Genomic DNA, 10,584 nt, shown 5'->3' with positions numbered 1-10,584 from the left:
ATGGCAGTAATGAGTTGTTGGCCGTGTTGTGGGCCGAGCTAGGGTCAAGCGGCAGGAAATGGAGTTGTATAACGGGGGAAGATGACGTAGGGGGTGAGATTGAACCTCGACCATCTAGGAGGCGAACAACTTTTTAAATTATTTATGTTTTCACTTTTAATTTTTAATTGTTTTAATATCTATATGAATCCAGATTGACATTTGACGCTCAGTTATTGTTCACGTGAACCACATCACAATTTAACAATTATTTTAACAAAAAGTTTAATAAATGTATAAAAGTGTCAAAATTATTATTTAAGTATTGTGATAAAAAAAAAAACTTGAATTATGAAAAGTTAAAAACCAAGAAATTTCAGGTAATAAATTAAGATTTACCCAAGAAATTAATAAAAAGAAAGAGGAAAGACGGTGGCTTCTTCACACAACACAATTCCTAATGTCTATATGCTCTTTTTGCTGTAAGCCCCAAATCGCAATTCCGTCCATCTTCTGTCTGTCATCATCGTCCCTGGTCATCTGCCACAATCACCCGATAAGTAAAGATAAGTAAATTTATTCATGTACAACGTATGCAATTAGGGTCAGATTGTCCTCCTGGAAATCCTATTCGTATTTATCGTCTTGATTGGGCAACTCAGAAGAATCAGGATCATCAGATAGTTTGATGGATCCTCTGGCGGCGATGGGCTCGTAATGTTCTGGGATTGAGAAATGAAGGATGGGATTGGAATCGGTTGGTGGGGTCTTAATCTTATTGGGCTTAATTGGAGCATCCAACAGGTCCGTCCAATCGCTGATTCATCATCCTTACTGCAGTAATAGCTAAAAGTGCGTTTCTTTTTCTTGTTGTTGTACTTGTTGTGTGTATATGTATACGATATCTCCATCATCATCTTCGTCAATGGAGACTCTGGGGATGGGCGATTTCTGGGTTGGAGCTTGATTTTCTATTTCGGTCTGGACCATGGATGAGCTCAGCCCTAATACTCAATCCAAAAACTCCGCTGCCTCTTCGTGGCGTCCCGGCCAGCTCGCCTTTAATCCTTATTTTACGCAGAATGAAGCTGCCAACAGCAAATCCCAATGTCTGCGTGTCCTTGTCAGGAGACCCGTAAGTGTTTTTTCATTTTTCCTTGCAACTTTTTAAGTGGTGCAATCAGCCATTCACTTCAATTCTTGCTTTCTTCTACAGAATTAGAGTATATTTATATATTGAGCTCCCATTGGTGAGAGAAGACTTAGTCTGCTAGCCACCCACTGTCTTTGTCTTTTTTGGGAGAAGGCTTGGGAGGCGCTCTACTCTAATAATGCACTACTAGCTCTTCGTGCTATTATTTCCTGGATATGTGAAATACAATAGATAAATTTCAGTAAGTAGATTAACAGTTAATCGTACACAGAGATTTAGCGGGCATAGACCTATTCTTAACTTTGGGAGGGTTGACATGTACCCTCACCCACCTAGGGATGTTGATGTTAGTCAGTGACATAAATGTATGGTATGTTGTTGTTGTTATACTATAACTTTACTGGGGATACTATAACTTTACTGGGGATAGCCTGTGAATTATGTTTATCCCTGAGTAGTGGTACCACCAATTAACTGGGATAGCCTGTGAATTATGCTTATCCCTGAGTAGTGGTACCATCAATGTGGAAACGTTTTTTAGTTGCTATATTTTTTTATATGATCTTATATAGCATTTTTTTTCTCTCCTTTTGTCAAATTTATATCGTTCTCTGTATACATGTCTCGACTTGAAATGATTGAATTGATTTGAAGCAGATATTATTCTGATATACAACGTTCTGCTATGCAGTTTGTGGCAAGGCTAACCAAGGACATAGTTGAAACATACCAAGTATGCAATCCGCAGTTTAAGTATTCAGAAGAATTGAATCCAAAGAGATATTTGACCACCCCGTCAAGTGGAGTACTTAATGATGGCTATGATAATGTCAACTCAGATCTTATTTTGACTGTAAACTTTGTCTTGGTTAATCTAGACACGCAGCGAAGGTTCGTTCTTGTCTGTGCTTTAATTTTTTTGTGCTATGTTGACGGACTCTTAAGGAACCTTTTCCTAGTTTCTGCTTCACTGCTTTGTGGAAAATTGAGAATTGTTAACATGAAGACAAAAAATTGGAGATTGTCCTCTTGATATTTAATTTGAATATAGGCAAGTTTATTCTGTCAAAAATTCATATTTTTGCTAACATGGTAATCATTGAGATGGCTAGCATATGTCCAGCTTCTGTGCTTGAGTTTACTTACCGTTGTTCAGATTTTTCTTTACACCAGACATATATATGCTATTGGCATATTTTTTTTTCTGGATCTTCTCTAGACATAACTCTAATTTACTTCTTATGCTACTTATGCAACTCTTGGGTTGAGCCATGTCCAGTACTGGAGTGGTTTAGGATTTCCTACCTGTGAGTGTTTTGATTTATGGAGAGCATATGAGGAAGAATAACTCTCTTTAATTCTAGCTTTTGGATATTTAGTTTGGTTTAGGATTGCAGGACCATCAACTCATCTGATTTCCCTTTAGGCTTGTTTAATCTGCTTCCATAGAAGTTTTACTTTTTATTTTATTTATCTGATGATTCAGCCTCATGGTTACCATTTTAGACTTCTCTGAGGTTGATGCACGTCTGTCATTGTCAGTGCATTGGATTCTTATAAATTGTGGGGCCCATTTGGTATCAGCTTAGCTTGTGAAAACAATTGGTTTTGCAAAATAGTAGCAGAGCCTTGTTTGTTTTTGTGATTTACTTCTTTTCTCTGTCATTCAGTTTACTGGTTTGTTACATAGTCCATGTGCTATCTCTTGCCGCTTAATATACATTGTTGATCCCATTTCCTATTAGATTAAACTTTTGATGCAATAAGTTCTCCAATTTAACATTGTATTTTAAATTGCATCTATTAGTTGTTCACACTATGTACTTGTAAATCCATCAAATTTGTTCATATGATGTCTCACACGTGAAAGTCAAACAGAAATGCAAACGTATAATTAAATTAGAAGAGATATCAAAAGGATGTTGTTATCTGTACTTTCCCATGGTGGCCGACTAGCTTAGACCCTCTTTGCTAGTATTATGTTTTTAGGTCCTTTCTCCTTACCTTTTCAGATACGTTGTCAAAGATGTTCTTGGACATGGGACATTTGGCCAGGTTGCTAAATGCTGGGTTCCACAGACCAACAGCTTCGTAGCTGTGAAGATCATCAAAAATCAACCCGCATACTATCAACAAGCCCTGGTTGAAGTATCCATATTGACAACGGTAATGCTGTTCTTTTTCAGTATGACTCTCATGTTCAATTTCAGAACTTCTTACTGTTTTCTTTGCCATTTGTTTTGCAGTTAAATAGGAAATATGATCCTGAGGATAAGCATCACATTGTGCGTATATATGATTACTTTGTGTATCATCGTCATTTGTGCATTTGCTTTGAACTGCTTGATACGAATCTGTAAGTCATTGACACTACCTAATTAGTTGTAGTTGGACTCAATGTAACTTGATGCACCATTTGAACTCTTATTTTTGTTTAATTGTTGCCTTTAGTATTTCCTCGCACATCTTTTGACATTTTTAAGTCATTCAGGTATGAGCTTATCAAGATAAATCATTTCAGGGGACTATCCCTGACCATTGTTCAATTGTTTTCGAAACAAGTATGGTAGTTCCTTCTTGTAATTGAATTTGAACTTCTTTCCCCTCTGATGATGCTAGATCTTAACCCTTCTTGTGTCGTTTTTTTGGGGTAATATTTGCTTTAAAATAGATTCTACATGGGTTGGCTCTGTTAAAAGATGCTGGGATAATTCACTGTGATCTGAAGCCGGAAAACATTCTTTTGTGTACAAGGTGACTTTTTTTTTTTTGTTTTTTTAATGATGAGTTTGGGCTATTTTTGTGATAGATTTCTTTCATGTTAATATTGAGTACTTTCCCTTGAAAGCAACAGTATTAAGCCAGCAGAAATTAAAATTATTGACTTTGGATCTGCCTGCATGGAAGATCGAACTGTTTACTCCTACATTCAGGTTTGTGTTACTGCTTTTTCAAGGCTTATAAAAGTCATATCTTTCAGAGGAGCGTCTCATAGATGCATGTTGTTCATTTGTTCTGCAGAGTCGTTACTATAGATCTCCTGAAGTTCTCCTTGGTTATCAGTATCCTTTGCGTTAGAGGTTTTTATTATGTCCAGTTTTTATATTCATATTTCATTATATCGGGGTATTTTGCTAGTTCTTAACCCTTGACAGATATACTACTTCTATTGATATGTGGTCCTTTGGATGTATAGTCGCCGAATTGTTTCTGGGGTTGCCATTGTTCCCAGGAGCTTCAGAATTTGACCTCCTAAGGCGAATGATTGAAATACTTGGGTATGCTCATACTAGTATTCTTATGAAGGGAACCTATATTCATTAATTTATAAGGCACCATTCTACTATGGATGATTTCATAAATATCTTCTTTGTTTACTTCTTCTATCATTATCATTTCTCTCTTTTTCATGATTGTTGTTTACAGTTCACATTAATATTCTGGTCCTCTTTATGAAATTAGTTCTATTGAGTATTGAATCAAGAATTCACCTTAAAGCTTTATCTCAATGTCTAATATTATGAATGCTCTTACTCTCCTCTTCTTTCTTTGTTATTCATCGTTCCTCGTTCTTTCCACCCATCACACAACAAAAATTAGCCTAGTGAAAGTGTAAACTCGACGTCCGTCGTTACTGGAGTTTCCAAAGTTAATATTTGTTTGGCACATGAATATCCCAAACCGCCATCTTTTCCCTAAATTTTAGCCACCAATTGATTTAGAGCCACAGTTTGAACTTCATGTCCAACTAGCCTCCAATAGATTATTGGTAGGTATTTCCCCTGGGAAGGAAGTGGTGAGGGGAGAAGGGACCATTTGGTGATTTGAGATTTTCTATGCAGACAATTCGCTGTTTAATGAGTTACCAGTAGCTAAAGCCTTGGAGTCTACAATTTGCTGTTTCTTGACCTGTAACTGGTTTCTAACGGTGAATTTTATCACTTTTTCTCTATAAGATGATATTAACACAGTTATTGGTTGTCACTTTCTCAGAATTATTATTTAAAAAAGGTAGTTTTGTCATTTTTTTAGACGCAATTTTCAAACACATTTTTATGTATGGTTAACATGTTGCAGAGGGCAACCCCCAGATTATGTACTTAAGGAGGCAAAAAACACAAGCAAGTTCTTTAAGTGCATTCGGAGTGTGCACAATGTGGAGAACGGGGAACATTCTGCAAATAGAAAAAGTGCTTATCAAGCATTAACAGAAGCAGAATATGAAGCTGTAAGTGTCAAAAATATAAAGTTTTTGGAATATGAAAATGATATTAGGAAAAAGAGATCATATAGATAGAGAAAAGAGAAAAAAGTGAGGAGCACTATACCCCTCCCCTCCCCTCCTGTTTTTGTTTAGTTTTAATCACTGTTTAATATTTTTGGTTTAGTTCTTACGGTCACTGGTTTCTGTTCAGAGAGAATTGAAAAGGCCATCAACTGGGAAAGAGTATTTTAATCATATGAAGCTTGAAGAAATTGTTACAAGCTATCCGTATAGGAAGAACTTGCCTAAGGAAGACATGGTTAAAGGTTTGCTTTATGCTTTTGAATGTTCAAAGCTGACAACACTGGAACAGTTCGACTTAATTCATGAATCATAACTAGTTTCTTTTATTGAAGTTACTAATGCTGTTGGGTGGTATCAAATATGTGCAGAAACTCAAATACGACTAGCTTTGGTTGATTTTTTGAGGGGACTCGTAGAGTTTGATCCTGCAAAACGCTGGTCACCCTTTCAGGTTGTTTAATTGTCTTCTCTGCTGTTTTATTTCTAATATAGCACAAAAGTAGTTACTTGGAAATGGATTTGTGAGTTAAACTTGTACCTGCAGGCTTCAAAACACCCTTTTGTTACGGGGGAACCTTTTACACACCCTTATAAACCTCCCTCAGAGACCCCTCACATGGTAAGTAAACCCACATACGAACTATTTAAACCTTCTCATAAAGCTTCGTTCATAGTTTATATGGATGGACTGTGACTTAATCCAACTGTGTGGAAGACGTTAGACATGTCAAGCCAGACCTAGATATCCAATGTAATTGTGCTTGGATTTCTTTTAAATTGATACATTGATTATGTGTTGGGTTTCCGTATATTATGCATATTCCTTAGTCCTCGATCAGATGTAATTTGTGTACATACATATTACATACACACATATATATGTATATACTTGGTGACGAAATGCACGGTAATAATGAAAAGTTGATTTTAAATTGGTTTTATACTCCAGCTGTTATTTCACATCTGCAAAAATGCTTATGAGTCCCATAACGAATTATGAGGATGACCTTGTCCTAGATCCTGAGTTTTTTTTAGTATTTGTTTGTGCAATTGGTTTTTACCTATTAATTTTGGCTGTTAAATCTTTACCTATTTTTCTTATCTAGTCATCCATACTTTTGACAAATCGTCCAGGACTAGGTTGCTTGTTACAGTAGTTAGTTATTGGCTGCATTAGAAATTCTGCAGGTGATATTACTAACTGCTTTTTCTCTCTCTTCTTCTTTGTCTTTATCCTTCTTGTCATCTTCTCTTCCCTTAGCCTGTTTCTCAAAACATAAGGGTGGACCATCATCCTGGTGGTGGACATTGGTTTGCTGCTGGTTTATCCCCTAATGTAAGCTGAATCGTTTCTATTTTTTGGCTGTCCATTCTTCATTCATCATCTCAGCTATAACTATATTTGTTCTTTTGCAGATTCCAGGTAGAAATAGGGTCTCCATTCATAGCAACCCACATTTTCAGGTGGTTCCATATGCACATGCTAATAGCTATGGCAGTGTAGGAAGCCATGGTAGCTATAATGATGGTACCGGACTAGGAAGCAGCTATGGAAGTTACGGAGATACTAGTAATATGTTTGCTTATTATTCACCAGTTGGCCCTTCTGGGATGAACATGCACGCGCAAGGTAATGTATCAATGCTTGGAAGTAGTCCAGATGCAAGACGGAGAATTGTTCAGTATTCACATGGAAATGGACTTGGTATGAGTCCTTCAGCAGGAAGCTTTGCTCCACTACCTCTAGGCACTAGTCCTTCACAATTTACTCCACCAAACTCCTACAGTCAAGTTTCTGCTGGCTCTCCAGGACATTATGGTCCAACTTCTCCAGCAAGGGGCAATTGTCATGGATCACCTTTGGGAAAGATGGCCGCAGTTAGCCAGTTCAATAGACGAAAAAGTTGGGGATATCCTGGAGGTTCTCAAACTCAAGAAAGTTCATCAACACATTGGCAAGGGCAAGCTACTGATGGCACCAGTTCTAGCCAAGCTGAGGGGAACTCTCAAATACTAGGTAGTTCACCATCACATTTGCATTTAAGCTCGAATGCTGGAAGCTGGAAGCAGCAGAGAGGAAGCAGTGGTATTTCTGCTGGTTACTTAGCCCAGAACATGCCAGCTTCCATCGCAGTTGGTTCCCCTATGAAATTCCCAATGACCACAGGAGTGGCTCATGAAAAGGCTGAGGCTAACCCATCGTTGCCTGATCCTGGGGATTGGGATCCCAACTATAGGTAAACGGACTGTTTTTTTTTATTGCTACTCAAAGGTATTCTGATTCCCATGAGTGTGCTGCATTTTCTTTCATTAATAGATGATGAAAGTCAATATGACCCTATATGATGGTAGTTTTGTAACTCAGTATACCAGATAACTGAAAGAAGTGGGACCAACTGTTAGACTTAGTCCCATGATGCATGGTTGGTTGGTAATGACCATAGCTTGGGTAATGGTTTTTGTTACCCATAATGGCCTTACTTCATTGTAATTCATAATGACCTATATGATCTCTTAACCTATAATTACTCCAGTCATGATAATCATTCACTTTTCCAACGAGTGCATTTTAAGAATGATACGGTACAAAATTATTGCATTGTTTGGGCATGGTTAAGCAAACCATTATTGGGTTTATCCATACATTGACCGTGATGGTAGTATCCACTATTTAGCAGCATATTAAATTGAATGCCAATTTGCTGACAGTTTATTGGGCTTCTTCACTGGAATTAGCTCAAGAAGATGGTTTACTTGTCGTCATCTATTATCCTCATATTTGTTTAGAATTTGATGTGTATTCTTTTTTTCTGTCTTTCCATTCTCATTCCAGTGATGAACTTCTTCTGCAAGAAGATGGTTCGGATGTAAGTTGCCTTACTGCTGAGTTCAGCCAAGGCATGCATCTTGGTTCTGCAGAAACATTGGTTGGGTCCGGAAGATTTAACCGTGTGCCAAATTCAAGCTCAGGTCCATCCTTTCAACGGTAAGTTGTATCATCTACCAAGTTTATTCACTTAGTTGCTCTGAAATTATGTTAGCAAGTTCAACAAATCTACATGGTTGTTTTTGTCAACAGGAATTGTATGTATACTAGCATATTCCACATAACTGACGCAGTATGTAGTAACTTTAAGACGTGGATGGATCCCCAACAAGATATTTACACACCTTGTTTTCCTCATCTTAAATTTTTATGTGAAAGCATATACTGCAGAAACCTTACGCAGTCTTCGGTAAACTTTTAAAACACATGGATGGATGTGTAATAATATATTCAAATGTTTCCATTGCAAAATGTTTTATTGCGTTATGTGCAATTAATATGGAGGTTTCTAATAGTAAACAATTCTCCTTATGAGATAGTCAGAAGATTACAATTGACACATCTCCATCCCTGTGTTTTGGGACAGAGGTCATTCTTGTCGTATCTTATTTCTTTGTCCTAGCTTGATTTTGATTACAATCGTCTACCATCTTTTCAGACAAAATGGACCCATTCAATCTTATCCACATGTAGAGGTGGGTAGCCCTCCTTCAACTACTGAACCACTTGCTGGATGCGCGCGTTTGTCGAAACCTTCTCATTTCATGCCTCATATATCACAAAACTCTCCAAGCCGCTTGGGACAGCAATATCAGCGGTCAAATCACGGACGACCCACCAATTCTCGTGGTAATGATTGGAATCACATGAAGATGCAGCCCCCTTCTCCCAATTTTAACTCTGGAGGCCCACATTCTCCGGGAAATAGCTCATTCAGCAATGGCATGTCATGGGGTACTTTCTGACTTCACATCATAAGCCACTCCTACCTTCCACTTTCCTTTGTTGCTATCTTCCTAGTAAAAAAATATGCCAAGCTATATGATGTCTTTATGGGAGACGGGGGGATTGAATGGAGGGTTTTGGGGAGCTGAGAACATTTAAACTAATTGTGGCACTCTATTGTAGGGCATAGAGCCAGTCATCCCGTCACTAGCATTCCACCTGCATCCCGAGGAAGAAAGGACTATGGGAGGATTTCTTGATGTTGGAATTAGCTTTCTTTATTGTGAAAAATCAGATCATGAGAGATGGAAAGAACATTGTACAACTTGTACTCAAGAGTTCACATAGCTAGCGGGCTTATGCTATGAAATCCTCTTCCAGATCATGCTCATTCATTGTGCTTGCAAAATATAATTTGTGGATAACGATTCTCTTGTCTTCTTGTTTTATCTAATGCATTTAGTTTTGCTTTCGTCAATGTCTTCAATCTTCTCATCTATATATCAAATGCTGGAATTTTAATTTAGATAGTGTCTGAAATTGCTTTTTATGTGTTTGAAGGAACTTAACCTAGTTATTGAGATTAATTGCAGCTGCTGAAATGAATTTCAAGAGTTGGTGTAAATTGATGAATGGAGTTCAGAATTAACCTTGGGATTTTGCGATGTTTGTAATGCAGCCGCATAATGGTTCATTCTTGGTTATGTATTATTAAATATTTAGTGGTTCATTTAGATGTGTTTGAGTACTAATTGCTATTGTTCCGTTGTTGAAATGGCGTTTGTGCATTGGAATTCTTTTCCTTTGTTAGCTGTTTAATTGATTTACGGTTATCTACTTTCTCATTCTTATCTTTTCAAATGAAGATAAACACCAACTGTTGAGTTTTTGCTGGTATTGTAGTGGAATTACTGTTTGCTTATAACTGTTTCTTGTTCTCTTCGGCCTTGCTTTAGTTTGTAAGTATGCAGGTCTTGGGCCGCGGCAATTGTTTCTTCTCGTCGTCTCATTAAATTGATAACATGGTAAGCATGTAACCTGTAATTGGTTTTGACTTGTAAATCGTATTTGAACCACATTGACAAGAAATACTCATCAACTTAATAGAGGACAATACTGATGCAAGTGGCATTTTATCACAATAGTGGAAAGGTGTTGAGTCATTGCATGACGACGTGGATATGAACTCTGCTGGTGACTAATTTAACAATTTATTGTTTTAAAAAAATAAAAATCAAGAAAATCAAGGATAATATTGATGAGTTTGAAATATAAAAGACCAAATTGGTGACTTCGTAGGGTATAAGGTACTATTTACAATAAAAAGCTTAATTATTTTGTAGTGGGCGATGATATGACACTCTTGAATCGCTTTCAAATAGAGGAGTGATT

The 10,584-nt window shown here is 37.2% G+C and overlaps 1 protein-coding gene across 3 annotated transcripts; it reads left to right on the top strand.

Moving 5' to 3' along the window:
• Positions 1-411: 411 nt before the first annotated feature.
• LOC126628971 (dual specificity protein kinase YAK1 homolog) lies at positions 412-9,664 on the top strand. Of its 3 annotated transcripts, none has more exons than XM_050298860.1 (18): positions 414-1,114; positions 1,824-2,023; positions 3,145-3,298; positions 3,379-3,488; positions 3,624-3,693; positions 3,804-3,886; positions 3,987-4,065; positions 4,154-4,194; positions 4,288-4,410; positions 5,210-5,360; positions 5,548-5,662; positions 5,789-5,871; positions 5,965-6,039; positions 6,682-6,756; positions 6,837-7,657; positions 8,254-8,406; positions 8,906-9,201; positions 9,376-9,664. In XM_050298860.1, exons 1-18 carry the CDS (start codon positions 968-970, stop codon positions 9,450-9,452), a joined length of 2,853 nt encoding a protein of 950 aa, XP_050154817.1. In that variant the 5' UTR covers positions 414-967; the 3' UTR covers positions 9,453-9,664. The 3 variants fall into 3 exon arrangements, with proteins under 3 accessions (XP_050154818.1, XP_050154817.1, XP_050154816.1); XM_050298859.1 differs by having other exon boundaries at positions 3,981-4,065; XM_050298861.1 differs by lacking the exons at positions 8,906-9,201; positions 9,376-9,664 and adding an exon at positions 8,500-8,718 and having other exon boundaries at positions 412-1,114; positions 3,981-4,065.
• Positions 9,665-10,584: the final 920 nt, after the last annotated feature.

The sequence above is a fragment of the Malus sylvestris genome, chromosome 7, assembly GCF_916048215.2.
Source record: "Malus sylvestris chromosome 7, drMalSylv7.2, whole genome shotgun sequence".
NCBI classification, from domain to species: domain Eukaryota; kingdom Viridiplantae; phylum Streptophyta; class Magnoliopsida; order Rosales; family Rosaceae; genus Malus; species Malus sylvestris.
Note: the sequence above shows the minus strand (reverse complement) of the source record. Positions and strands in the feature narration are given on the sequence as shown.